The following is a 26,687-nucleotide window of genomic DNA, read 5'->3' as shown; positions in this document are numbered from 1 at the left end:
ATCTAATCCACTAACTATCCGCTGATAGGGAACTAAAAATGTTGGTCGATCGATCCCCCTGCAGATGGTCAGAAACTTCAGAACTAAAAGTCTTACTACTACTGGGATTAATTTAGTTAATTGCCAGGGCTTTAATTGATTGCTTTCTATCCGGTGAAGAAAGATTGCCGAACCCAACGCGGGGTATTATTGACGGTTATATGGATACTGATAATGCAAGTCATGTTCGTATGTAATTTATACGCGTAACATGGACGGGTGGGTAGGCTGGGGGATGGGGGGGAGAGATATGGAGAAATTTGACGGTTTCTGCCCCGTAACCGGATGGGTCCCGTACGGAGCACGAGTTTTACTCGTCGGTACTATGACAACTAGTCAGTACTCCTGAGAATAATGTGTTGCTCGGTGTCAGTTTAAGCATGGACTCTTGTCACACTGAGACTTCAAACCGGGTCATGGAACACGTGCCGTACGTCTCAGTCCAGCAAGGATCCTGTAAGGGGGTTTTCTAAGACAAGTTTGCCTACTATCTTCGTCTCAGTAATGAGCCTGCGCAATATCTGTAAATATTTACCACCAATTGGTGATCTATTAATAACACACTTCATGATAGAGAATGGACTGCTATATCGGAGATTCATCATGGTCTATCCTTGACACTAGACATAGTGCTCCTTGATTGGTTTCTCCGCACCTGATTACATGCAGTAGTGGGTGTGTCCATGCACAGGGACCGGGCCTTACTTCTACAACAGAGCATGCAAGGAGTCCTTGAGAACGCAACAAACCAGGACAGCAAAGCATACAACACTGTCGATCTTCTTGCTACCATGGCCGAAGCGTTTCCTGCCAACAATGGCATGACTTCATTCTGGCGCACTGAGCCTCATTCTCTCGATAGCCATCGCTCAACCGAGGTGCTGCCTGATGCTAGTGATATTGTCATTATTGGGGCAGGATATGCAGGCGTATCAACTGCATACCACTGTATGCGTCTTAGTCAATCCTCGTCGGCTGATAAACCTTCTATAGTAATACTGGAAGCCCGCCAGGCCTGCTCAGGGGCTACGGGTCGCAATGGCAAGTCACAACTAAATCTAGGTAACTAATGAAGTGCTGACTCTGACATCTGATCCCCCTAGGCGGTCATCTGAAACCTGATGTATATTACCAAGTCAGTGCCCTGGCAGATAAATATGGAATTGACGCAGCAGAAGAAGTGGCCGCTTTTGAGTTGGCGCATATGGCAGCGGTTCAGTCTTGTGTAGAAGAGGAGAAGATCGATTGCGATCTAGAATTCGGCAAGGTCGTTGATGTGCAGCTTGACGATAATCATTGTGCCAAAATCAAGACGGGATACGAATCTCTTCTTGCTCAGGGAGCCCTTACAACAACGGAGGCCGATTTCAGTCCAAAAGAGACTGCGGAAGCTGTGAGTACCAGCTCAGCCATTGCAGATTTCTTTGTATATTCATCCCCTGCGTAGGTGTCTGGCGTGAAAGGCGCCCGGGGCTGCTTTCGCTGTCGCACAGGGCGACTTTGGCCATACAAATTTACCACTCAACTCTTGGAGCGGACTGTCTCGGCCGGCGTCAATCTTCAAACTCAAACACCCGTGCTCCGCATATCTGAAACTCCTGACATTGATGGACGTTGGACTGTCGTGACTAGCCGAGGTTCGGTTCGAGCAAAATGGGTTGTTTTCTCCAGTAATGCATATACGTCTGCCATCGCTCCCGAATACAAAGACAAGATTGTCCCTGTACGAGGTGTCTGTAGTCGGATCGTGGTGCCCAATCCACCGAAAACCCCGCTGAACTGCTCTTACACATTGCGTTTTAATGCCTGGGACTATGATTATCTGATCCCCCGACCGGATGGCAGCATTGTTGTTGGTGGGGGAAAGTCTACGTTTTTCCATGACTCCAGCGAGTGGTACAACAATACGGACGACAGCAGATTGATAGAATCTGCTACGCGGTACTTTGACAATTACATGCAACGGCACTTCCACTGCTGGGAGGACACAGGGGCATATACCGACCGTGTTTGGACGGGAAGTGCGTCTCTTGTTCTAGCTTGTTCGTGACTTGATTAAATAGCTGGTGCTAACGTTTTGCGCATAGTAATGGGTTATAGCACCGACTCCTTGCCGCATGTTGGACACATCCCAAACAAACCTTGCCAGTTGGTGATTGCCGGCTTTAACGGCCATGGAATGCCACAAGTCTTCCTCTCAGCACAGGCGATTGCGCAGATGATTATCTGTGGAGCTACGTATGAGGAGACGAAGTTACCGCGATTGTTCAAGACCACCCTGGAACGGCTGAGCAGCCAAGAGAACCACATCCTGAAACATTTGAAGGCTATTTGAATAAGAATCAATCAATTACGTACATGAATGGGTCCTAGTTTGAGTCAACATGTTCCGAACCTACAACTCCGTATTCTGCAATGTTGGCGTCTACACTTCTCTATGCTAGTCTCTAGCAGCGCTGCACTCTCCTGACCAAGCCGAGGGATTGTAAGCAATAATGGGAACTCAAGAATGAACACTACTCCCGACGACAATGCGTGGATTTGTCTGGTGAAAGAAGATCATCGCCATGAACTGTTAACTGTGGAGATAACTTCTTTTTTTTTATCAATCTCCGAGCAGCGGGTGTTATCGGCGCCAATCAGAAGCCGAGACCGGAATGCGTCATTATCCGCATCGACTCATTTTTGTTTTCTCCGAATTGGACCCCCCTCACTCCTCTCTGCTGCTCTCCTTCTGTACCACCTTTCTTCTTCAGGCTTTTTCCTTCGCCAACTCCTATGTATTTCTTCCTGAAATCAGGCTCTTTCATCCTCGATAGCAATGAAACATGAGTTCTAGGGCGCTGACTTGGCCGCGGACAGCGAAGTCCTCTCTACTAAAGGTAATCGTGAAACCCTCTCTCTTGTACATTGCTTTCCAATTGACCTTGCCATCCTGCAGCAGCAACAAACCTCCCCCTTCGTCGGTCAGCCAAGTTTGGGGGTTTCCAACTGCCGGTCCTTGTCCTCTACCTCCGATCGGCCGATCAACCAAAGTGCCGAGTTTTCGTCCAGCAGCAGAAGCTATGACCGACTAGGTCGTCGGGCCAAGGAAAAATTATTGGATCGTGTACGATGGTCGCCCAGCACCAATAGTTTCAGGAAGTATCCACTGACCACTTCAATGGCTTGTCCGGCTATAGGAATTTTTCCTTAGTCTGCTGAACTCCGCGTCTACGAAACGAGAGGCTAAATCGTATCTGGCTCGCCTGAAAGCACAACATTCTCCGAAAGCACAGATAAAACCGACCATCAGACATTCGAAAGAAACGGTTGCGCAATCACTACCGTCGGGGGTTAATCTAGGTTCATTCTACGGAGCCTCGCGGTCTGTGTATGATAGCCCTGTTTTCCGCCATGACTCAACGCCTCTCCCGCCACCGTTACAATTACCAGAGGAAAGATTACATCTAGCCCTGATTAAACTCAGGACACCGCAGCTACTTGATGACACGATTATCAATGGAGTGGCCAAGACCCTGTCCCAGTTGAGCCGCCTAGGGATGGCTTGCTGTGTTGTGGTTGACCCTGGAACTGCGGACAATGCAAATACCTTACGCAGGGTTGCTGCAGAACAAGCCGAACGTATTTCAATTGCAGTAGATGGACAACCAGATTCAAAGTCTGCCCATCTCGACTCGGTCTTGTCTCTGTCCCCGATGTATCCGGAGCAGCCCACCGTTCTTTCCAGAAAGGCACTCCTCAATCCGCTCCGTGACGGCCAAATTGTGGTTGTTGCCCCCATTGCCTACACGGAAGATGTCCCTAAGGCAGTTACTATATCTGCGAATGATGCCATTCTGGCCCTCACAAAAGAGCTTGCCGGCCTGGCGATGCGCCCCGACCCTGATGAAGACCCTTGGCTCACGGCGCAGAAAATCGCTAAGCTGCAAAAGGAGGTTTCTTTGGATCGAGTAATTCTCCTGGACCCTCTTGGAGGAATCCCTTCCTTCCATGGACCGCAGACATCGCACGTTTTCATCAATATGGAGCAGGAATTTGATGATATCAAGAATGAGTTGCTTCACGTACAGGCCAGTGAAGCTTGTACAACAAAAACACCAAAACGGGAAGATACCTCCATTCAGGATCCTTTGGAGAGGCACCTGGACAACTTGCAACTGTCGCAAAGTGTGCTTGCTATGCTCCCATCGGCGTCCTCAGGGATTATTACCTCTCCGCTGGAAGTTTCTAATTCAGCTAGGACACCTCAGGCTAGCCCTTCAGATGTATCTGCTGTGGGAACCCGACGACAGCGAAACCCGCTCATTCACAACTTACTCACGGACAAACCGCTGCTTTCCTCTTCACTCCCCGTGAGCCGACGAGAGGCGATGAACCGTAGACGAGGCTCTATAAATTCCCCTAGTTCTCATACAACTTTTGTCAAACGAGGCATGCCTATCACAATGATTCCCAACCCACGAGTTGAGGTGTGGACAGCGCAGAATCGTCCACGGCTGACGCTGGATGATCCGAGCATCGACCTGCCGCGATTAGTTCATTTGATCGAAGACTCCTTCAACCGTAAACTCGACGTCCAGGATTATCTCAATCGCGTTAACGATCGGTTGGCCGGACTGATCATTGCAGGAGAGTATGAAGGGGGTGCTATCCTCACATGGGAGCTGCCGCCGGGCGTGGAAGATGATGGTAGCCCGGCCAGTGAAGCTCGGATGGTCCCATACCTGGACAAGTTTGCTGTCTTGAAACGCAGTCAAGGAGCTGGCGGTGTGGCCGATATTGTGTTCAATGCTATGGTTCGCTCATGTTTCCCCAACGGGGTATGTTGGCGCAGTCGCAAGGACAATCCAGTGAATAAGTGGTACTTCGAGCGCTCTACGGGGACGTGGAAGCTATCTGACACCAATTGGACTATGTTCTGGACGACTCCAGGATTGACCGAGAATTCCCAACGGTTTTCCGATTATGAGCAAGTGTGTCGAAGCATTCAGCCGAGTTGGGCGGACGATACGGGTGTTGTTGATTGATGGATATAGAACTTCTGGCCTTTCTTTTTGCCTCGAACTAGTACATAATATGCACCAAGTGCAGCAGGGGTTTCTGGCATGAATGTATATACTTAGACTGATCGATGAAAGTATCCCCAAATGGACATTATAACAATGAACACTCACCGCCTTCGGCCTGGACACCGAACCGCCGCGATTCCGTCGCGATGGAGCTCCCTTGACCTCTCCCTGAAGTAGACATTGACTATGGATCTCAGGATGACTAGAAGTCAATGACATGATGCCTATCTGCATCGAGTGCTCGTACCCCGTGTCGCATTTGTATAGCACTTACAGTCGTGCCGACGATCGTTCGTTAGGCAAAGGCGTGCGCTTGACACAATGTCCACGCTGCCAGCGATTCGCGGATAAGTATGTTGAATACGATTTTGTCGTGATCTTCATTGATCTCGTTTTGATCAAGCCGCAGGTATGCATATTGAAGTGATGGCTTATTTGGAAACTAATGTACTGACCACGGAAGGTCTATCGCCATCTCCTTTTCAATAGGCTTGGAGGAGACAACAACCAATTCGATGTACGTCCGGTTATTTCTCATTTGCTTTCTCTTCTAGTCCACTGTGTCCTCGGAATTAGGATCTGTCCAACTGACCAAAGTATCTGCTCTCTAGCGCTCTATCATTCGTCTAGGAGTCCTTCTACTTTTGTTTGACGTCTATCTGACATGGGCTCGCATTGAGAAGTCTCCCTCTTTGGCCACCACCTTCCTCTCTCGCGCACCGATCGTTGTCCAGTACTTTTTCTTTTTGGGCCTAAATGCGCTTGCGACTCTTGCCCATCATCTCACCATCCGTGTCCTAGCTTCAGTACTCGCCCCAACACCTAGGGGCTTGAGGCAGAATGGCAGCAACTCGAATACTACCACGACGGATAGCCCCCTCTCCACCCCGTCGACACCAGTACATACCTCTCCTCCAACTCAAATCACGAATGCGCAATCCCAAGTATCTCCCACCTCAACATCCATGTTGAGTCCACCTAGGCTCACTCGGCAAGGCTCTTACGATATTCCATCAGCGGGCGGAGGATTCTCAGCCGCAAACAGTTTAGGAAGTGATAATCACGCCGTCAATTCAGTAGCTCAGGGCTCATTACCACCACCTCCTTTGCGCCGCGCCTCCACAGCTCCAATTCAGAGCATTCAACCGCTGCCTCCTCCAACACCCGCCAGCCCCACCGCCATCAGCACTGCACTTCTCGTTAGCAGTTGTGCCAAACTTTTCCCGATACTGCTTGTCATCTGGGGCCCCGACGGCAGTGGCATTGCATCTCAGACACCCACCAACAGCAGTGTAGGGACAAGTCGCGTAACCCCGGGCAATCTCTCGCAGCACGCGCTCAGCGGCATGACCGCCGCGGCAACCACCACCACCACCACCACAGGCTCGTCAGGAATAGCGGGATCACCATCGGCAGCTTCGTCAACGCTTCTAGAAAGCTTGATTCAGATGCTGCCTCAGTCGGTACCGACAAGTTACCTAGCAAACTTCGTCGAGCTGACAGGCTCACTTTTCTCACTGGGGGCAGCCGATACACATTTGGTGCTATTAAGTAATATCGAAGCCCTATATGTCCTCTTAGGATGCGGGTACCTCCGCGCTGTAACACTAGCAGTCGCCGGACTAATGGCTCGATGGACAGTACAGAGAGTCATCCTAGGAACAATAGGGGTTGGCTAACATACAACGGAAATACCTATCAAATCTTTCAAGTGAAAAACGAAACTCATCCCGTTCACGAGAATCTATGAATCACCGCTGAGAAAACATCAATGTAGCAACATAAAAAAAGAAAGAAAACGTAGTACCAAGCATACACAAGATAGCTATACAAAAACCCCATAAACTACTTCATTCATCTACCTTCCAAACCCAACCTAATATATCCTAGCCCCCCCAACCAAGAACCCAATAAAGAAAAATCACTGCGGCACCCGATCAGGTCTAATATCCGCCCTCTTCGGCGAAATAAGCGGATGCCACTGCGCCAGGAACGTAATCGCTGCACATATCACAAGTCAGCACACTCATTCTCCCAACCCAAACCCCAAATACCCAAACCTAGTACAAAGGAAACAGAAAAGGATAGAAAAGAGCGAGAAAAAGACATACCCCACATCAAATAACAAGACACAAACGAGAGGATAAGCGTACTCCGCCAGAGCCTAAGACACCCGTTAGACCTAGATCCGAGGAGAACATTGAAGGGGGATGGGAGGGGGATCACATACGTCTGGTTCTCGCCCTTAGGACTGAACAGCCAAGCGACAACGGACGCGACGGCGATGACGATCAGGCCGATGATTAGACTCCACCTTTTTTTTTCATGCTGTTAGTTTTCCTTTTCTTGGTCTTTTGGGTGAGGAGATGGCCAGACATACCCGTTCGCCATTTTGTATCTTGGTTATTCTGCTTCGAATAGCTATGGATTGTAGGTGGTGGAGGGTCAATGCAGTCGGACACAGGGACCAGCCGGTGTCTTCTTGTTCTTTCTTTCTTCTTTTTCTGTGTGTGGAGATAATCCGTGAGTGAGTGGGTGGTTCCGATGCGGGTATGCTGGCTTCGTTCGGTGGTTTGTATCTGTTCGCAAGTCGATGTATCTCTGATGTTTCTCCACCGGTGCGGGAATCGGTGTTGTCTTCGAGGAGGTAGAATGGACCGCTTGCCTCGTAAGGGACGGGGGATTTGGCGCGGGTCGAGACGAGCAAGAGCAATAGATATTGACTCGGTGGTGGGAGGATTGTTGTCGTTGAGGTTGACTCTCCGCGGGATAGAGGTATGGGATGTCGGAGCTCTAAGGCTGGGGGAGCTTGTAGGTGATGTTGATGCCTGAGGCATAGATGCTGGATGGTAGGCGGTGATGGGTTGCAGAATGGGATTGTCTTGCGTATGGCTTGCTTCGATAGGAGGCTGCATGGGGTAGATTTAGGAATCTTATGTGGGGGTTAATGCTGTCTCTTGATTTTATTTCTGTTTTTATCATGATGTTAAAGTGGAAAGATTATGCTTAGCTGCCCACTCCAAAAACAACTCTCAGGCTTACAAGACTTGCTTTACAGTCTACTAATCAACTTTACGCATCAATAGAGCCACGACTGACCCTACATGTCCATAAATTGGGGGATATAAAACATCTTCACAGTGCATCAGGGGTAGTTCACAACGTAATCCGAGGGTTCCATAACAGCTGGCCAAAAGAAGAACGTAACGAAAGAGCGAAAAGAAGAAATAGATTCAAAGGGGTGTTCTAAGCTCCCTCACGACTCTTGCGGTAGCTAGCCTGCAAGACAAGTCAGTTATAAACACTTCCAAAACGACGCAAAAGATCATACCTCTTGTTCAACCTGTAAGCCATCAACCACAGGAGCCAGCTCGCTGAGGATTTCATAAGCCCGCTTGTGGAACTCAAGCTGGGCGGCGATCAAGTCCGCCAGGTTTCTCAAAGGCTCAGGAGTGTCCAGAACCTGGTAGACAATTAGCAAACTTCCCAGCTGCACCTATAGAATTTACAACTCACATTCTTCATGACGCTCACAGCCTCCTCGGTCTGGCTGACGAACTCATCTTCGGCTTGTTCGATCTCCTGACGGGCCTCCTCGCTCAGGTTGTCCAGATCACCCCTAGCAGCTGCCTTCTTGCTAGCCTTGACCGAGTCCAGCATAAGACGGGCGTTCTCGACATTTCTGCGCGCCTTGGCCGCAAACAGGAGGTTGGTGTTGAGGGTCGTGTTCCACCCAGCGAGGAAGCGCGACTGGATCTGTCCATCCTGCGACAGACGGGCCTCACCTACTTTCTCCGAGGCTAGCGCATACTTCTCCAGGGCAGTGGCCAGAGGATCCTCGCCGGTGGAGCTCTGCGCCAGAGTCTGAGATCCGGACAGAGAGGCACGGGCAATGGCATGGTTGAAGGTCTTAGGCTGAGGCTTGGCCGAAGGAGGGGCAGTCAGGGCAGCCTGGGCCTCCGCAGGGGAAGAAGCTTGAGATAAAAGCTGAACCTTTTCACCGATGGTCCGGCCCAGGTCGTTGAATGACTCGCGAATGTTGGGTGGGTAGTCGTAGGCCTCGTTAGAGTACTGCGAGCTGTATGGAATTGGTCAGCGCTATTTTCATGGGAAAGCAGCAGACCCTTTCTGGGGGCTTTTCAAGACCTGTCACTTACGTCACCTGAAGGAGCTTCTGGTGGACCAACTTAAGAGCGTCCACGCGCTTCTCAAGCTCAAGATATTCATCAGGAAGTTGAGTCTTGTCTTCGGCTTGACCCAACTGCTCTTTGATCATCTGCTGCGTGCGCGCAGCGAAAGGCGAAAAGCTCGCACTACCCGCAAAAGCAATATAAGATTAGAAACATGTCAGCAGAGGGCTTTGGATGTTGAGGACTATCACGGGTGGAAGCGACAATTGAGGGGGGTGGGATACTAGCAGCCTCGGAAGTCGTTTCATCTCACCTAAGGTTCTTTCCGAACGCCTGCACTTTGTCCATACTGCAAGTCAAGACAATACAACTGAATAGGGATATTTCGGGAAGAAAGATGACTTCAGGAGGGCAGAAGTTGTCCTTAGGCAGAGCACGAGGATTTGTTTGGTTTATGAGCGCTGGCAGATCACGGATGCACGCTCACCGCCTTGGATGAAGTTCAGGGCACCGCCACGTTTCACAATAAATTACATTGGATTAACTATAGTAACTAATGTATGTAGTATGTACTAGGAGTATGTCAATCTGGTTAATGTGACCCATCCCTGGTATCAACCGCAATCATCCTTCACAACCCGAAATCACAGAAGAAGACAATGGCAACAGCACAAATCAAATCAAAACAAAAACAAAAAGCAAAAAAAAAAAAAGAGAACATTGGTCATTATTATCGTCATGTAATGTCAATAGCCGGAAACCCCGAGAACCCCAGTGGAACACCCTTAAGCCACGGCCAACCTAGTATTGTATCATACAGAGGAATCATTGCTGAACGTCTAGGTCAATGAATCATAACGCATGATATGGATTGGTAAGTCGTAAGAAACAATCGTCTAACAAAGTCTCGAACTGACCACGCTTAGGTCAGGGTTGCCATCATCGCACGGAGGATCCGAGGATTGGGGCCTAGGGTCGCACGACTCAGAATTCAACTCAGAGCTTTCTTCGAACAAGACATAACTTACCTTTACGATCTCTCTTCGTCTCAATCACCTCTTCATAGTCGCCATCGGTCAGCAACTCCGTTTTCCGAGTCACTTCACCGCTTCGTCGCGCCAATGGCATGTATTCACGGATATCTTCGTCGCTGTCTCGGGGACGCACTACGATGAGCGGGCCTGCATGAGAGCTGCTGGACTCAAAGGGCTCGACCATGCGCACGGGTGATGACCGACCACGGCGGCGACCATGGACCGAAATCGACCGCGCACGGGAGACAGCTCTCGTCACTTTCCGCTCCGAGATATCGTATTGACGCGTTCGTGATCGGTGCCGCGAGGGCGACGGCTCAACAATCAGGGTGTTGTAGCTCGTCCGGGGCGAATAGGCCTCCATGGCGACTCGTTCTACTGTCCTGTCTTTTGTCTTTTCCCGTACGGGGGACGGCGAGGTGTGGATGATCCGAGCTGGGAGACTGTTAGTTAATATACTTTCTAGGTCTTGGGCACGTGGTCACTTGCTTTCAGTTCGGCGCTTGATCGTGCGACTTCGACTGATCACTTCGTCAATTTGTTCCTTGGAAAGCGCAAGTTTGATAATGACCATGTCACCCTGTCGCGAGTCAGTCAACGTCGAAGTGGATGCAATCCACATTTGCTCCACCGGAGGACACGTACCTCTTCCTCATAAGGGTATCCAAGCTCATGAATTGCATGGGTATGAATTAGCTTTCGGGGGACCCTGGTCTTGCCTTTACGAGGATACGGTTTGTCAATTTCAACCTTCTCTTCAACTACGCGCTCGCGGAAATGACTGCCCGACCGACGTGGGTGCGCTGAAGCGCGACTTCGTTCCCGGAAACCGCGATACTCCTCGTCACCGTAATAATCCGGTTCTGCGATGCGGATCTCCTCGTAGTAGTCTGGCTCGCGCGAGCGTCGAAAGGATCGTCTCCGCACCGGTGGAGGGCTGGGGGCAGCCCTTGTGGCGGCCGGGCGATAGTAGTACTCATCTAACTTGCGCGAGGGGGTTCGGTCGAACGTATCTAAGGAAGATTGCCGTCGTAGGAGACGGGGACGGGGAGGAGGGCTGTCGGCGCGTGAATGGTCATAGGCCACCAGCGGTCCGGACGGGTGAATGAGGTGGTCGTCCTCATACTGCCTGCCGGCGCGACGTGCAGGAGGGCCGTACCGGTCATGTTCCTGTAGGCGATATTCAAATCGTTCATCCTCTACCCGGCGGGGTCGATCGAGAACTGGCGGGCCACGGGAATGATGGCGTTCCCGTCGCTCACGAGCAAAACGATCCGGATCCCAGCGGTCAGGCTCTGTCTCGAGCACTCCAGTGGAGCGACGAAATTCGTTGTATCGAGACATGTGCTTAATAATTACGAGGTCCTATGATCCGGGATTTGTAGAAGAAGCGGTGTTAATAATGATCTGGTGGATGCGAACCGTGGGTGACGACAGCGGCTGACACTGCGGGCCGCCGACGGCTGATGGCGGGGGTTTTGCAGTAGAACCGTGGATAACGATTAGGAGAAGAGAGAAATGAGAGTTGGATTGTTCTGCACAGTGGAGCTGATGATTGTGGACTGGAACGAGACGGTCAACAGAGGGTTGACAAGGCGGGTATAAATGCTAATCGAGAATGGATAGAGAAGAGTGAGCATCATCGAAAAAAAAAAAAAAAAAAAAAAAAAAAAAAAAAAAAAAAAAAAAAAAAAAAAAAAAAAAAAAAAAAAAAAAGTAAGAAAGTTGATAGATTGATTGTAAAAAAAAATATAAAAAACGCCGCTGCCTGAGTTTCAAAACGGGCCACTCACGATGACGTCCGAGGCGCCCAGTCGCAATCAGTGTACATACAGTGTAGTACGTCCAATACCGTATTATTCCCTCCGCCCTGATGTTGCTAGAAGCAATTACACGCGATTCAGAGTATGCGCCCGGTCACGGTTATTCTTAGCCATTCGCCACGAGGCTTCGCCTTCTCTTCTCGTCGAGACGCTGACTGTCGCCTCCTGCCCAACCGCTGATGCTGAATGGGCGAGATGTCGTCGATCTCTGACACTAACCAAGCGCAACACAGGGGCCCAGAATCAGATATTGACGAGACCGACTAGCTCCACCCCCGGAACTACTACTAATCTAGGGTCCGTACCTACTATGAGAAGGTCGATGTGGCTAGTAGGTACCCAATCCAGTGCAAGTTCTAGCCTGTCAGTTTCAGCTCGACACCTGCCTGCATCTTTTGGGCATTACATTATCCACCTATGCGCCATAGGCGAAAGAGTATTAGTCTACGGACTACGCAATCCGTATATCCCGACTGGGCGTTGCTGTCTGCTAGAAAAGTGATACTGCCGATGCATATCAGCATGTGGATTCAACTAAGTGGTCCCAAATAGCCATGTCTAGAACGCAAGGTACTCCACATGGTCGATACAAATCCAACTGCAACGGAAACGCTCCGGTTCCAAGACATCCTCCACTATTCTGCAAGGGCATTGCCGATCTGCGGTCTTAGCTGTCCCTGCGGGTAGCTCTATATATATGGTACCATCCCTACAGCTGACAGCTGTCCGCTCTTCCTGTTCGGGAAAGCAGCAGACGGGAAGCAGAGTTGCGGGTGCCAAACCGCGAATCATGTCCCGTTGTAATCGCACACTTGTCCTGCAGCTTTGACAGAATAATGGTAGCCACAGTGGAGCCTCAAAGTGCCATTTAGGGCTGCCTGCTTCTTCCTCAGTAGAATGTGTCTTATGAGTCTTGCCAGGGAAATCTAAATCGTGAGGTTTCCTTCTTTTCCTGATGCTTTTTCCCGAAAGTCGCCTTGGACAGCGGAGATGTCTCACCTCATCGCATACCGTTTCGGTCATCGTGATGTGGATCGAGACGACATCAAACTTTTCGCTAGTTGACAAGCTGCAGGATACTGCGCTACACCCGCTCGTCTATCCCCAAATTTTCCATTTCGTCCTCCAAGATCAAAACCCCCATGGCATAGCGCGTATATGGAGGCTTCACTTTTACAAAGCGTCGCTCGGAGTTTTCATTAGCCTGACTTTCTGTAGCCGACATCCAAGCGGGCGGCTGGTGCACAGCGGTCTCGTCTGGCGGATGATAGGGGGGACCACGTCCTTGCTTTGCAGCAGCTCTCCATGCATTCTCACATCCATGGACTATGGCATCCGATGCTTTCCAACCCGTTAAGCGGGAGACGGTGCGCAATTTAGTGACTGTCCATTCACGCTGAGGAGGGTCTGTGAATTGCACGGCGGCGAAGAAGATAGGCACGGTGATTTCGATCAGGCAGGAGCCCAGGGTGGGGCTCAAACTTCCTGCTTCTAGATTAAATAGTTGTGGGTAGTAAATGCCTGCCGCGATCTTTCCAATCATTTGAGAGAATTCCGCCGTAGTAGGCGCAGCTACGCCCGCAGCCACCATCATTGCAGGTGGCATGCACGGATGTATTCTGTGCAAAAGGATGCGGCCTATGTAGTAATAGCCCCAGATTACTGCAATCGTATGCGTACGGTACTGAAGGGCGGGTCCAAACACAGTCGAGATGGGAGGTGCACTATCAGAAGGTAGAGGCCTGAAATACGGCCCAAGAGCATGAGCAAATGTCTCAAAGGCCGCCAAAATACTCTCCCATTCCTGTTCAACTTCAGTATACGATAAAGTTTCAGAGTCGTCATCATCTTGTCCAACAGAGCCAGCTTGAGTCGTTGCCTCACCAAACGCTAAAGGCAGCCGCTTGGGTCCACTCGCTGGGACCATACCGTACATGGGAGGAGCTCCTGGTTGTGCTCCAGGACTATTGCTGTGTGACTGGCGTGGCTCTGGGGATTTTCCCGATACCGACTTTTCCGACCCACCTCCAGACCACGGACTAGACCCGGCGCTGTTGGCACCGTGCGCCTGTGCTCCAGCAGGGACACCAGAAAAGGCAGGAGATGTGCTGGACGACGAGTTCGAAGCAGGTCTGGCCCGTGCATCCGGGGGGCCCTTAGCGAAACGGGCCATGAATTTGGAGAGTTCAGGGCCCGGCCTCCAATTTGATCCCGTCGCTGCCATGGCAGCTATTTTTCTTTTCCTATCCCGAATCCCAAAATTGGTTACTCGGGCGAGTAGGAGCCACAGATGGTCTGCTGAGCCGTAGATAGCGTCCAATCTGCCCAAACCTGCTCGTGGAGGGCACTGGCCCCATTGGGAACTGGGCATGCTATTTTGCCGTTAGCTCATGAGGTTTCAATTAGTGGTATGGAGCTCTACTAACAACATCTCATTACCGGTAAGCATGCTCTGAAAAATATCCTGCTTAAAATGCCACCAATAAAGGTCACATTGGACCCGGAAATTCTCGATATCTTTTCGGGTGAAGTATCTTTTAGAAGATCGCCCATCATAGCCATCATCGACTTCGCCAAAATCGTCATAGTTAACCGCTCGACCGATGATAGTACCTATGATATTCTCATCGATGCTACTTTCCTTTTCAGCAAAGGGATCGTCTTCTGAAAATCTGTTACTAAGAGAATGACTCCCAGCTAACGGGAAGGCGAGGCCGCCCATTTCATATCGCTGGGCACATATTCTGCGTCGGTAGGCACGAAGGTCTCGCGTTATGCCGGCATAGTCGATCTCGCGCACTAGCTGAGCTGCTCCTGCAATGTGGTTGTTCCATTTTGAAGGATCGGCGGCCATCACTTCGTAATAACCTAATAACTGAGCCGCAGCTAAAGTGCCAACTTGTTTACGTCTCATGGGTAGGCCAACTGCCGCCGCGATTCTCTTGAGGGCATAGTGATAATGTTTCAAAGAGACTGTGGCGGGCGCTTGCTGCAAGAATGAGATGTGTAAGCTACTAAGCGCAAGAATAGCTTGAAGCAATGCCGGGTGTTCCAACGCCTTGAAAGGCAGCGTGTACGTCCACAATCCTTGCTGTGCCGCTGGGACCGGAGCACCGAACATAGTCGAAGGGTCGATGGGGTGACGCTCAAAGATTGATAGAGAAGGGCCTGTGGAGTGGATGAAATGAAGAAATATTCGAGCGGTTTTGGGATTGTTCAACGGGGATGAACCGAGGGTAGGGTGATATGAAGCTAGGACGTTAGGCTCGTTCAGATATGTTGTAAATGAGCGGAGTTGCCGTTCATCTCTATTGGCAGAGGTCATTATAAGACTCAATTGATTGAAATTCTGCGTTGATGTCTGCTCTTCTAGCTCTTCGTCGGTCTCAACATCGTAGTAGTCATCCTCATCCTCATCCATATATGTTATCTGGGATGGAGATATTGATATCTGTGCCGGTGTCACTTGTTGCAATTGCTGTTCTTCGTGGGGAGCAGCTGAGCAAGCCGCCCAGGTCGAGTTCGGTACCTCCCAGAGTGTTAGCACTAACCAATATAGTCATAGAACGCGTATTTTGGTATTTTACCTGGGGTATAGCAGAAGGAGGTTGGGGATGTATTATGCTGTTTGCTAGACTTTGAGGCATGGCAGATGAGTGTGAGGGATGTTTGCTTTCTTGGATATCTGGGTAATAGCCTTGAATAGAAAGGTCACGCGCGCCATGGTGTATGTAGTTTTCCCTGATCTCAGATTCCGTTTTCTGAGACTGTGATGTAACCCAGGAAGGAGGCTCTGGAGCCATATAGTGTTCAGACGCCGGATATGTCTGAGTCTGCCCTTCACCCAGCTGATAAGCTGTCGGCATAGCATTAGCTTGCTGGCTTTCCTGTGGCCGCGAAAGCACGGTGGTCGGCATAGGATCCTGCCCCGTGGTTGGAAGTGTAACCGGCTTAGGGGCGAGGGTCGGTTGGCGAGAGCCAGCTGGCTTCTCAGGCAACGATATAGGAGCATCGTATCCAGTAGAAATTGGTACTGTTGCTGTGTTGAACGTCTGCTGGAGGCTCGAGAACCCGGGAATACCCAGAGGGTTCTTGAAGACTAGGCGCTGGGCATATCCTTTGCATTCTCGTTTCGATTTGATGCAGTTCTTGCATACAGGTTTCTCCTCCCCGCATTTGATGCGACGTTGCCGGCAAGCTTTAACAATTAGTCAAAGAAATCTATCATCTAAGGGATCCAATTAGGGGCAATCGTACTTAAACATCCTGTTTTGGTGCGTCTTTTGGGAATTTTCTGGGCCAGTGCATCATCCGGCGCTGTCTTCTCTGCGTCTTGTTTTATGACACCTGAGTAGTCACGATCCGGCTCTGTAGCTGTGGTGCTGACCCAAGCTTCTTGCTTGATAGAGTTCGCATTCTCCATGGTAGTTGACAAGACTCGGATGGAGGTTTACTTCCATACTCAAGAAGGCGTGGGGGGTCTTCAGACAGTTAGGGATGACAGCAATGATATAGTGAACACCGAGATAGCTTCCGGCCGGAGCAGTGGAGCGACGAAGAAGTCAGCGTTGAAGTAACTAATGGAACAGAGAGTAAAAGCACTACACTAGTCCAAGGAGGAAGAGGGCCTGAGGCAAATCTGATTGGCCTGAGGTACCGCATAAAGTTTCCCGATCAACTCACAGATCCTGGGAGGGCTTGAGAAGGTGACAGACTAGTGCTAGTTCCTCTGTTCATTTGCGTCCGTCCTCTCCTATTTGGTTTATTTTTATTTTTATTTTTTGTTTGGTGTAGGTTTACCTATAATGCTAAAATAATATATTAGTCTCACAGGAATGAGACATGTGCCGGTCCGTCTTTATGAAGATTTCAGTGCCGACACGGCCAGGACAAAGAAAATGCCAGACAAGGAACGGCGATCTCAAACTAGCAAATGCTGTACGTACTCGGAAAAGATGCAGCCCCGTCTTAAACGTTGCTAAGGTTTAAAACTATAAATAAAGATGTCCGTGGGAGGAAATACTAATACGATCTACACCGGTAAGATCCACCGTAAGCATACTTACTCCGAACCCGCGGGCAGGAGCGACACCCTCATCAAGAATCCAGTTTCTGAGGCCTGGTATCCTATCACTTTGGTTGATAGGAACACTGTGTTGAACTGTTAAGGGGGTATATAGAAAGGGAAAAGAAAGAAGTGAGGGAGGAAAGAAAGGAGACTTCGTGTTTTGATCTGTACGAGGCCTGGTAAGCCACCAAACCATTGCCATTCCAAGGAAAAGGAAAGAAAAACAAAGGTGAAGAAAAGACCTTGTTCTGGGCCTTGTCTCAACCTGAAGCTCATCCATGACCCTCGTCGTGCATCATCATATTGACCGCCTTTCCATGGGTCGGCAGAAAATAACAAACTAACCGCGAAATTTTGTTCGAATCCCGCCTTTTACTGCCAGAAATTTTTGGAGCGGTTACTTCACATGATCGGCCATTCGTTCACAGTGGATTTTACAGTGAGATCATTGCAGGATTAGTACGAATCAGTTGAAGTCATTCAAGTTAGCTTCCCTTGACATATAGCGTGATACACTCACTCCTCCACTGCAGTCATGTTCGCCGTTCCAGGTTGGTCGGTTTCGAGCTCTGTTCTGCAGGTGCAGACTGAGCCAAGATCACAATCTCAAGCCCAGCCCCAACAGGCCAATGGAACCCCCAAACCTAAGGACAAGAACAACAAGCGCAAGCGCGATGATCACGTTACTAAGGCAAATGTCGATGAGATGTACCGCCGGCATATTGAGGGTCAGAGGGGCACCCCGAAGCCTTCCAAGCAGGGACCGAACTCTATGAAGGCTGAGAAGAAACAGAAGAAGGAACAAGATGTGCAAGCCAAGGCTGGACAAAGCCCATCAGTGTCTCAAGGAAAAGAGGAACCCAAGCTGGACAAGCCCCCCAAGCCTGATGTTGGTGAAGCCAAGAAGGCGGACAAGAAGCAGAAGAACAAGAAGAACAAGAACAAGCAGCAACAGCAACAGGAAACCCATACTCAAACTGGAGTGACTTCTAAAGAAGCCCCAGCAGCCACTGGATCTATCACTCCCGCCCCGCCTAAGACTGAGGCGATTCTTACGCCTCTGCAGCAAGCCATGCGTCAGAAGTTGATCTCCTCTCGTTTCCGTCACTTGAACGAAACTCTTTACACAACGCCGTCTAGTAAGGCCCTTGAGCTGTTCACCGCCAGTCCAGAATTGTTCGACGAATACCACGCCGGCTTCTCTCGCCAGGTGAAAGAATCCTGGCCTTCGAATCCTGTTGATGGTTATATTCAGTCCATCCGATCCAGAGCTAAGGTGGCTGCACCCAGGAAAGGAGACAAATCTGGCAGCAAAGCTCGTGACCCGCTACCTCGGCGACCCAATGGGACATGCACCATCGCCGATCTTGGCTGTGGTGACGCTCAGCTTGCCCGTGCACTTATCCCTTCGGCGCAAAAGCTGAAGCTGAACTTTCACAGCTATGACTTGCACGCCCCTGAAGGTTCCCCTATTACCAAAGCGGATATTTCGAACCTCCCAGTTAATGATGGTAGCGTTGATGTGGCTATCTTCTGTCTCAGTCTGATGGGCACCAACTGGGTATCATTCGTGGAAGAAGCATGGCGTGTACTGCGTAGTGATGGCAAGGGAGAATGCTGGGTGAGCGAGGTTAAGAGCCGTTTCGGCAAAGTGATGCGCAAGAAAGCACAGATTGGAGCTAGGAAACCCCTCAGCAAGTCGGAGAAGAAAAAGCTCAAGAAGCGCGAAGGAGCCGATGATGCTGATTCTGACGCCGACGACGCAGAGGTCTACGCTGAAGATGCCCGTCCTGCCGATAACGACGAGACAGATATATCTTCATTCGTTGAAGTGTTTCGTACGAGAGGCTTCGTCCTCAAGCCTGAGTCGGTGGACAAGTCCAACAAGATGTTTGTGAAGATGGTGTTTGTCAAACAAGGCCCTGCGCCGTCAAAGGGCAAGCATGCATCCGCGACCGGTACAAAAGCTGGACCAGGCAAGAAGAGGTTCATTGAAAAACCAGCTGATGCCGGTAACAATATGTCCCCTGCGGAAGAGGCTGCCGTTCTTAAGCCCTGTGTCTATAAGATTAGGTAGAGGGAGAAGAGTCTAGATGTGCAGCGACCTGTATATAAGAATCATACCTTTGTTGTATTTGATATCAGCGAAGTCCTATCGGGTCGGAACAAGGCTTGAGGGATAAATCATTAGACAGATCTTTTCTATTCGACTTCCAGAACAAATACCAGCCCATGTATGACATGTATTCTCAATATAACGCATAGGCTCATCACAATCATTGTGCATTAATTCGCTTATTGATTACCACCCAAGGTCGCAACAGCCCGTCCCATCTCCTCATCATTGTAGATACGGAAGCCCTTCTCCTTGGTCACACTGGCAAGCTGAACGTTTTTGGCGTCTAGCTTCTCCTCCATGACCTGCTTCAGTGTCTTGAGGACCAGTGTCTCCGCTTCTTCTAGAGTGAGGGAGCGGTGATATTCGTTCTGCAGTTCCGCTTGCGCACCCTCGCTTCCGGACCCAATGGCCTTCGCGTCGTATCGGTAGAATGTACCGGATGGCTCAGCGTGATATCTAGCGACATTAGCACATGTTTTCTGGAAAGGCTGATCTGACACCAAGAGAAACCTACAGTTGAGGGCCATCCTCATCAAAACCCGCGATCAACAAAGCAACACCAAAAGGCCTACTCATCACGCTTTCTTCGTCATCCCCGGTCTCTCCGAATCTCAGGGCCAAATCGCAAATGGCCTGGGTGCAGCTCTCAACTCGCAGTGGTTCAGCATAGTGGAAGGCATGGTTTTGGCACTCAACGCGGGCATGCTCGACGAGGTTCCGGGCATCTGCCTGCAGACCGGACATAGCACAGCCGATGTGCTGATCAATCTCGACAATCTTTTCGACAGAAGAGGCTTCAAGAAGAGTAGATGTGACACGTTTCTCAACGCCCAGGATGACGCCTTCGTTGGTTGCGACCTGATATGATGTCAGAACGGTGCGTTGGGTTCCGGTTGTGTAGTGTAGCACGGCCAGATAGTTTATGTGGCAAGCCTAGGATTTTCTGGACTGGATTATTTGGAAGATGCGGGAAACATACACCGATCGCTGTCGAACCTAGTTTGATAGCTTCAAGAGAGTATTCGACCTGGAATAAACGTCCTTCGGGGGAGAAGGTGCTGTAATAATTCTATCATTAGAGCCCAAGAAGTCCTCTTCGTCTAGGTGGGTAAGATAGGATGATTTCATACTTGATTCCACGGTCTGGAGAGAAAGCTGTTAGATAGCCCGCATTGGAGGGGAGATGCCTGACGGAGCTTACCATATTCCGATCGCGCGATGAACATGTTGGACTATTGTGGCAGTACAATGACACTTGCAGTTGATATTGGCGCACTGATGAGGTATTCTGGGGAGGAAACAGGGAAGTAGCTTTGCAAGGGAAGGGAGGAAGATGGTGTTGGGAGCTGTTCTTGGAAGCTCGGGCGAAGCTCCAGGTCTACGCAAGTCCGCTGAGTGCCTGGCGGAGAGTCCGTGCTCGCCTCAGGCCAGCATCAGGCATCACTGCACTAGTCTCCATTTGCTTACTGTAACTGCGGAACGTGACAGAGCAACAATATACTTCTGTATTCGATTCCTTGTTTCTTTTTTACCCATTTCATTGCTTATCCCTTGCGTTTACTCTCAGTCTATGCATGGTCGACCCTACACTGTTTATCTCGCGGGACAATGTCCGTCAACGACCGTCGCGCCAGCTACATGAGCGCACCACGACCCCGCGTTTCCTCGAATCGCGTCGGTGATGCTCGCAGCGGTGCGTCCCCATTGCAATCGGAACAGCTAAATCATCGTGGGAGCACGTCGAGTCAGAAGGGCAAGCCCTCTCGAGAGCAACGTGATATGATGAGCGACAAGCGTGCCGAACGAATGGCACCTCATTCGAAAGACAAAGCTCAAGTTCGAGCGAGAAATCCGGCCAAGGAGTCTTCTAGCACAGGAAACAAAGGGGAATGGGAAAGGTCACGCTCAAGGAGGGCTACTCTGACGGATGGTGCTAGTCCCAATATGCGAAAGAAGGATAAGGAGCCAGTGGAGTGTTAGTGATAGCCATTTCATCGCAAGCGCTCATTTATCTAGGATGCTGACCATAAAATCATCCCAGTGTCATGGAATCCACATGCCTCGTTGATATCCCATTCAACAGCACCATTGGCCACTCGAGTATCAGTTCCTTCTCTTGCTTCAGCTTTACCCAAATCGCTTCACCCGGCCTCAATTCGCGAGCTTTCTGCCGACGCACAAGAGACAGCCCTCTTGGAAGACCTACTATTCGTGTTTATGGGCTTTGAAGGCCAGTATATTCATTATCATAGTGGATATGATTCATCTATTGAGAAGGACCGTTTGACTGGTCCGGTATTTCAGCTGCCATCAGGCGTGGACCCAACCTTAAGGGATCTTACTCTGTCCATGTTAAAGATGGCGACTCATTACAGTGCTTTGGAGGCATTTGTGGAGGTTCAAAGCCGTGCAGAATATGGAGCAGTCAGTCATGCGCTATGCGCGGCGATCCGAAAGCTCCTAAAGGACTACTTGATCCTTGTTGCTCAACTTGAAACCCAACTTGTGAACAACCCAAGCTTCACGCTACATCTTCTGCATTTACACACCATGCCGACAAGCCAATGCTTAGCCCAATTATACTCATTGGGCCAGGAACTACTTCGGCGCAACGGCTTATTGGACCAAGACCTGGACGAATCTATCGATGATTTTGATGACGTGGACAACATTCTCGAACAGCTCAAAGAGGGTGGCGACCTTGTTCCTGGCGCCATGTCCAGCAAGAAGATCTGTAAAGGAGGTAACGTTCTTCGACTGCTAACCGAGCGGTTAGCAACATTTTCTGGGGACCCGACTACGAAGACTCTTCTGGAAAAATTACTTCGTGAAGCTAGTCGACCATATATGGCTATGCTCAATGAGTGGCTCCATCATGGAGGTATCAAGGACCCTCACGCAGAATTCCTCGTTAAAGAGCAGAAATGGATCAAACGGGAGAAGCTTGAGGAAGACTACACAGATGAATACTGGGAGAAACGGTATACAATTCGTGAAAATGAGGTTCCCCCACAGCTAGATAGCGTGCGCGACAAAGTTCTATTGGCCGGAAAGTATTTGAATGTAGTACGAGAATGCGGTGGTGTCGATATCAGCAAAGCGGTTAAGGATGTGCCGAAGACTTTGGACGATCCACGTTTCCTGGAGAACGTCAACGCCGCCTACACCTATGCTAATGCCTCTTTATTGAATCTTCTTTTAACGAAGAACTCTCTCACTACTCGCTTTCGCTCCCTCAAACATTACTTCTTTTTGGACCGGTCCGACTTTTTCTCTTATTTCCTCGAGCTTGGCGCCTCAGAGTTGCGCAAGCCGGCCAAAAGCGTCAACGAAAACAAACTACAGTCGTTGCTTGATCTTGTTCTACGTCAGCCGGGTAGCATAGCTGCACAAGATCCTTTCAAGGAAGATGTGAAAGTTCGAATGAACAAGATTGGTCTCACAAAATGGCTGATGCAGGTCGTAAGCGTCTCTGGAATTGACCAGGACAACCCTGAGGCAGCGATTGAGAAATACCAGGCTCCACAAACACAAGGTGGAGATGAGGAAAAAGATATTGCTGGATTTGATGCGCTCGAATTGGATTACTCCGTCCCCTTCCCACTGTCTCTGGTCATTAGTCGCAAGACTGTTTTGCGATATCAACTCATTTTCCGCCACCTCCTCTCACTCCGTCATCTCGAGCACCTCCTAGTTACGGCCTGGCTAGACCAGAACAAGGTTCTTGGCTGGCGCCACAAATCCACAGACCGGAGGCTAGAGATGTGGAAGCGACGGGCGTGGAACTTGCGCGCCAAGATGCTTGTCTTCGTCCAGCAGCTTCTTTATTTCTGCACGGCCGAAGTCATCGAGCCAAACTGGCAAAATCTCATGGATCGTGTGAACGGGACGGATGCGGACGGGTCCGAAGTGACTGTGAACGGCACCAAGCAAGTCAACCGAACTGTCGATGAATTAATGCAGGACCATGTGGATTTCTTGGACACATGCCTCAAAGAATGCATGCTAACGCAAGCTAAATTACTGAAGGTGTGTCATGTGGTTTCGATGCATTTTCCCGCAGCAATACTAATAAAAACTTAGATTCATTCCAAGTTGATGACCTGCTGCACCATGTTTGCATCTTGGACTGCCTCGTCGCTTGCACGGGCTTTGGCGACGGCTGACCCAGAGCTTTCGAGGAACAAGGCCTCGAATCCGGACGGAAGGGGTTACGACCCCTCGCGGATCAGCAAGCTTGAGGACACGCTGAAACGATATGAAGACCATTTTAGTCGACATTTACGCATCTTGATGGACAGGTAAGTTCGCCCAAAAACTTTCTAAGACTGTGTCCAATGCTGATTTGTCCATCATACAGTCTGAACTACTTCGCTGCCACTGAAAGTGTTGTCCTCCTGAAACTTGCGCATGCCCTAAGCTCGATTAGCAAGGATGACTGAGACAGTTCCACACCCGTTTGGCTATTGAAGCCGATCTAATGATACAACTGGATTCCTGGGAAATGGTCAGGCACCAGACCGGGGAATCAATACGCTCGTTCAGTTGACACAAAGGTTATGATAGTCTCGACCGGCCTATTGTATAAGCCTCTTATTAATAGCCCAACTTTAATCAACCACTTTTAAGCCCATAGAAAGTATCTCTGAAGGATACAACGGGCATGTTCGACACAAAACCACTACCTGATTCGGTCGAAATCGACCCGGTATTTCAAGGAAAGGGCGTATCGGCATCTTTGGGACTAAATGGTTCTTTTTGTCTTTTTTCTAGCATGGAAGGAGAATCGGAGGCGATACCTTGTTATGGATTCCTAAATACCCCGGTGAGGACACTTGATTTTACAATTATATGCTGTTGGACATGATTAAACGGAGGTAGTGACGGAGTTCGGAGTTATCGATATTCGATGCTTTCGACTTTGTCTTATCAATTGCAGCTGAATAAGAAAGCTGAGAATTATCGGTCATGTTACGGAGGCCGGGCGCAGTGGACGCCTTCCATTGTATATCGTATACCTAGTCTATTCCGAACCCCGACCATTGCAGGTATAAAATGCTGTCCACCTCAAACTCATACGCTGTCAACTCGCATCTTGTCGGGCTGTAGTGTCTTCGCCATGATGGCTCCCGAAGATGAGGCTCGCACTCCAACATTGATGCTACAAGTACAAGATGTCCCATGTAAAGAAGAGAGCATGGAGTATCCCACCGGCTTTCAATTCCTTGTCGTGCTCCTTGCCATGTGCATGTCGTTGATCCTCACTGGTTTGGTCCGTTTTCTTGCCCCTGGATGCCACATAGGCCGATGGAACCACTTCATGCTAAGAGAGACGTTTAGGATTTCAATATGATCGCGACAGCGTTACCAAATATTACCACGCATTTCGGAACCATTGAAGATGTTGGTTGGTATTACTCGGCATAGTCAGTTTCTCCCATTTTTCCGGAATCAGTTCGATGCGCTAACGGAGCACAGCCGCTTGACCTCCTGCTCGTTCCAATTTATGTTTGGCAAGCTGTACCATCTATTCTCAGTCAAACACGTTTTCGTTGCCTCAGTCGTCATTTTCGAGATAGGGTCGTTGGTTGCCGGTATATCACCCACTTCCGCCGCGCTGGTTCTGGGACGTGCGATCTCTGGTATGGGCTGTGCGGGTATCATATCTGGAGTCTTCACGTTCGTTTGCACTAGTATGCCAGTAAACTATCCGTTCCAGCTAACACGCGGAACTATAGCATGGTAGTGCAGAGCTTTCCGCTCCGTCGACGTCCGTTTTTCACTGGTATCGCGGCTGGGGTTGAGGGTGCGTCGGCGACTGTAGCCCCACTACTTGGGGGAGCACTGACCGATTCTGCCTCATGGAGATGGTGTTTCTATATCAACCTGCCCATTGGGGGCTTGTCCTTCCTATTGATCTTACTTTTCTTCGAAGACCCTCAGAAGAACGCCCGGGTAAACCTTCCATGGGGAGAAAAGCTTCGCCAACTTGATCTCCTCGGAACGAGCATCTTTGTGCCCTCGATCACGTCTTTGTTGCTAGCCCTACAATGGGGTGGCTCCAAGTACGGATGGGGAAACGCACGGATCATTGTTCTCTTCATCTTGACGGCTGTTCTTCTGGGTGCATTCATGTGGCAGGAAAGGAGAAGAGGTGATAACGCCCTGCTTCCGGGGCGAATCATGCGGCGTCGCAGTTTGCTCGCCGGGATGTGGTTTTCCTTTTGCAATAATTCCACACTCTCTGTTTTCGAGTATTATGTACGACCAAATTCAACTCCCTTCCCCCCCGGTTACATTGATTGACATTTTTCTCACTCTTAGATGCCAACCTATTTTCAAGTCGTTCGCGGTGTATCCGCCACGGTATCCGGTGTGCTGAGCCTCCCCATCGCGATCGGCGTGCCTGTTGCTGTCATGTGTGGAAGCTCCGCCACCAGCCTTCTGGGATACTATGCCCCGTTCATGATTTTGACCGGGATATTGACCCCCATTGCGGCAGGTTTGCTAACAACACTGTCAGTGAAGCAGTCCCTGGCCTCTCTTCTCTGCTACCAGGCGCTCCTGGGCGTAGGGGCGGGCGTGGGCTTTCAAGGCCCTCAGGTCGCAGCCCAGACTATTCTACCAGTCGATGATTCCCCGATGGGCATTGCTGTGATCATCTTCGCTCAAAACTTCGGACCGGCTCTCTTCGTCTCTATCGCGCAGACTATCTTCACGGGACAGCTGCTCACGCGTTTGGGGTCGTTGTTGCCCAACCTAGACACGTACTCGTTGTCGGCTATGAGAATGTCCGATTTGGAGAAGTATGTTCCTTCCGCTGATATTCCTCGAGTGATTGAGGGCTACGATCAGGCCTTGACGACGGCTTTCTTTCTTCCCGTCGGTCTGGCTTGCGCCAGTATGATTGGAGCGCTGGGGATGGAGTGGAGGAGCGTGAAGCGAAAGGAAGCTTGAATGCTTCTGCGTATCGAGTAGCGACCTGATTCGTCTGACCAGGGAAATCGTATCATACCCACGCGAGAATATGCCGTCTAGCTTTGCACATAACTCCTGTATGACCGGCGCACAATGAAGGCCACCATCTCTGGTTAGTAGACAGTACAGACATCCTATTGACAACCCTTCCATACACCACATATAGCATAGAGACCATGGATAGTAGCACCCATCAATTGATTCCACGAACCAGTAGACCAGCCTCGCAGTCCTCGAGCCCTCCGACCCAACCAACCTTATACAGTAAATCCAGACCCAGTCCCCCAACACCAGGCAACCCGCACCCATCCACCAGTTGGGGGCCACATCTTACCTACGATGCCAACCTATCTCTAAGTTACCAGTACCTAAGCAGACCAAACAGGCGAACCTTGCGATAACCTGGGTTCCTACTTGCGTAAGA

General features: G+C 50.0%; 11 protein-coding genes across 11 annotated transcripts; 6 read left to right on the top strand and 5 right to left on the bottom strand.

Moving 5' to 3' along the window:
• Nucleotides 1–758: 758 nt before the first annotated feature.
• BDV37DRAFT_286351 (NAD(P)/FAD-dependent oxidoreductase) lies at nt 759–2,374 on the top strand (the record flags this gene model as incomplete). Its single annotated transcript, XM_032087903.1, has 4 exons — nt 759–1,101; nt 1,143–1,432; nt 1,487–2,060; nt 2,127–2,374. 4 exons carry the CDS (start codon nt 759–761, stop codon nt 2,372–2,374), a joined length of 1,455 nt encoding a protein of 484 aa, XP_031938048.1.
• Nucleotides 2,375–2,621: 247 nt separating this feature from the next.
• arg2 (acetyl-CoA:L-glutamate N-acetyltransferase) lies at nt 2,622–5,252 on the top strand. The gene is made up of 3 exons (XM_032079806.1): nt 2,622–2,921; nt 2,984–3,148; nt 3,222–5,252. The coding sequence occupies exons 1-3, from the start codon at nt 2,868–2,870 to the stop codon at nt 5,067–5,069; spliced, it is 2,067 nt and encodes a 688-aa protein (XP_031938047.1). The 5' UTR covers nt 2,622–2,867; the 3' UTR covers nt 5,070–5,252.
• Nucleotides 5,253–5,285: 33 nt separating this feature from the next.
• Nucleotides 5,286–7,102, top strand: BDV37DRAFT_197465 (sterol homeostasis protein ARV1). Its single transcript, XM_032079805.1, has 3 exons — nt 5,286–5,520; nt 5,575–5,628; nt 5,723–7,102. Exons 1-3 carry the CDS (start codon nt 5,329–5,331, stop codon nt 6,788–6,790), a joined length of 1,314 nt encoding a protein of 437 aa, XP_031938046.1. The 5' UTR covers nt 5,286–5,328; the 3' UTR covers nt 6,791–7,102.
• BDV37DRAFT_286348 (ATPase, V0 complex, subunit E1/e2) lies at nt 7,033–7,502 on the bottom strand (the record flags this gene model as incomplete). The annotated part of the gene is made up of 4 exons (XM_032087902.1): nt 7,033–7,112; nt 7,223–7,275; nt 7,342–7,425; nt 7,492–7,502. The coding sequence occupies 4 exons, from the start codon at nt 7,500–7,502 to the stop codon at nt 7,033–7,035; spliced, it is 228 nt and encodes a 75-aa protein (XP_031938045.1).
• An 855-nt stretch (nt 7,503–8,357) lies between these two features.
• BDV37DRAFT_274220 (BAR domain-containing protein) lies at nt 8,358–11,619 on the bottom strand (the record flags this gene model as incomplete). Its single annotated transcript, XM_032085198.1, has 8 exons — nt 8,358–8,390; nt 8,443–8,574; nt 8,628–9,189; nt 9,269–9,424; nt 9,555–9,642; nt 10,270–10,710; nt 10,765–10,855; nt 10,921–11,619. 8 exons carry the CDS (start codon nt 11,617–11,619, stop codon nt 8,358–8,360), a joined length of 2,202 nt encoding a protein of 733 aa, XP_031938044.1.
• A 1,563-nt stretch (nt 11,620–13,182) lies between these two features.
• Nucleotides 13,183–16,521, bottom strand: BDV37DRAFT_274219 (putative C6 finger domain protein; the record flags this gene model as incomplete). Its single annotated transcript, XM_032085197.1, has 4 exons — nt 13,183–14,470; nt 14,525–15,576; nt 15,686–16,296; nt 16,356–16,521. 4 exons carry the CDS (start codon nt 16,519–16,521, stop codon nt 13,183–13,185), a joined length of 3,117 nt encoding a protein of 1,038 aa, XP_031938043.1.
• Nucleotides 16,522–17,033: 512 nt separating this feature from the next.
• Nucleotides 17,034–17,573, bottom strand: BDV37DRAFT_197324 (uncharacterized protein). The gene has a single exon (XM_032079802.1). It carries the CDS (start codon nt 17,444–17,446, stop codon nt 17,090–17,092), a length of 357 nt encoding a protein of 118 aa, XP_031938042.1. The 5' UTR covers nt 17,447–17,573; the 3' UTR covers nt 17,034–17,089.
• Nucleotides 17,560–19,349, top strand: BDV37DRAFT_197346 (25S rRNA (adenine645-N1)-methyltransferase). The gene has a single exon (XM_032079803.1). It carries the CDS (start codon nt 17,702–17,704, stop codon nt 19,241–19,243), a length of 1,542 nt encoding a protein of 513 aa, XP_031938041.1. The 5' UTR covers nt 17,560–17,701; the 3' UTR covers nt 19,244–19,349.
• A 1-nt stretch (nt 19,350) lies between these two features.
• Nucleotides 19,351–20,616, bottom strand: pup2 (proteasome core particle subunit alpha 5). Its single transcript, XM_032079801.1, has 5 exons — nt 20,487–20,616; nt 20,416–20,428; nt 20,265–20,343; nt 19,800–20,143; nt 19,351–19,741 (listed from the first exon to the last, which is right to left on the bottom strand). Exons 1-5 carry the CDS (start codon nt 20,509–20,511, stop codon nt 19,462–19,464), a joined length of 741 nt encoding a protein of 246 aa, XP_031938040.1. The 5' UTR covers nt 20,512–20,616; the 3' UTR covers nt 19,351–19,461.
• Nucleotides 20,617–20,846: 230 nt separating this feature from the next.
• On the top strand, nt 20,847–23,961 carry BDV37DRAFT_197316 (gamma-tubulin-complex subunit SPC97). Its single transcript, XM_032079799.1, has 4 exons — nt 20,847–21,260; nt 21,327–23,314; nt 23,369–23,586; nt 23,646–23,961. Exons 1-4 carry the CDS (start codon nt 20,894–20,896, stop codon nt 23,725–23,727), a joined length of 2,655 nt encoding a protein of 884 aa, XP_031938039.1. The 5' UTR covers nt 20,847–20,893; the 3' UTR covers nt 23,728–23,961.
• A 443-nt stretch (nt 23,962–24,404) lies between these two features.
• Nucleotides 24,405–26,242, top strand: BDV37DRAFT_274215 (MDR family MFS transporter; the record flags this gene model as incomplete). The annotated part of the gene is made up of 5 exons (XM_032085196.1): nt 24,405–24,557; nt 24,626–24,711; nt 24,764–24,964; nt 25,024–25,546; nt 25,610–26,242. The coding sequence occupies 5 exons, from the start codon at nt 24,405–24,407 to the stop codon at nt 26,240–26,242; spliced, it is 1,596 nt and encodes a 531-aa protein (XP_031938038.1).
• Nucleotides 26,243–26,687: the final 445 nt, after the last annotated feature.

Source organism: Aspergillus pseudonomiae (genome assembly GCF_009193645.1).
Source record: "Aspergillus pseudonomiae strain CBS 119388 unplaced genomic scaffold BDV37scaffold_74, whole genome shotgun sequence".
Taxonomy (NCBI): Eukaryota; Fungi; Ascomycota; class Eurotiomycetes; order Eurotiales; family Aspergillaceae; genus Aspergillus; species Aspergillus pseudonomiae.
The sequence above is the reverse complement of the archived record's forward strand: the minus strand, read 5'-3'. Positions and strand labels throughout refer to the sequence as shown.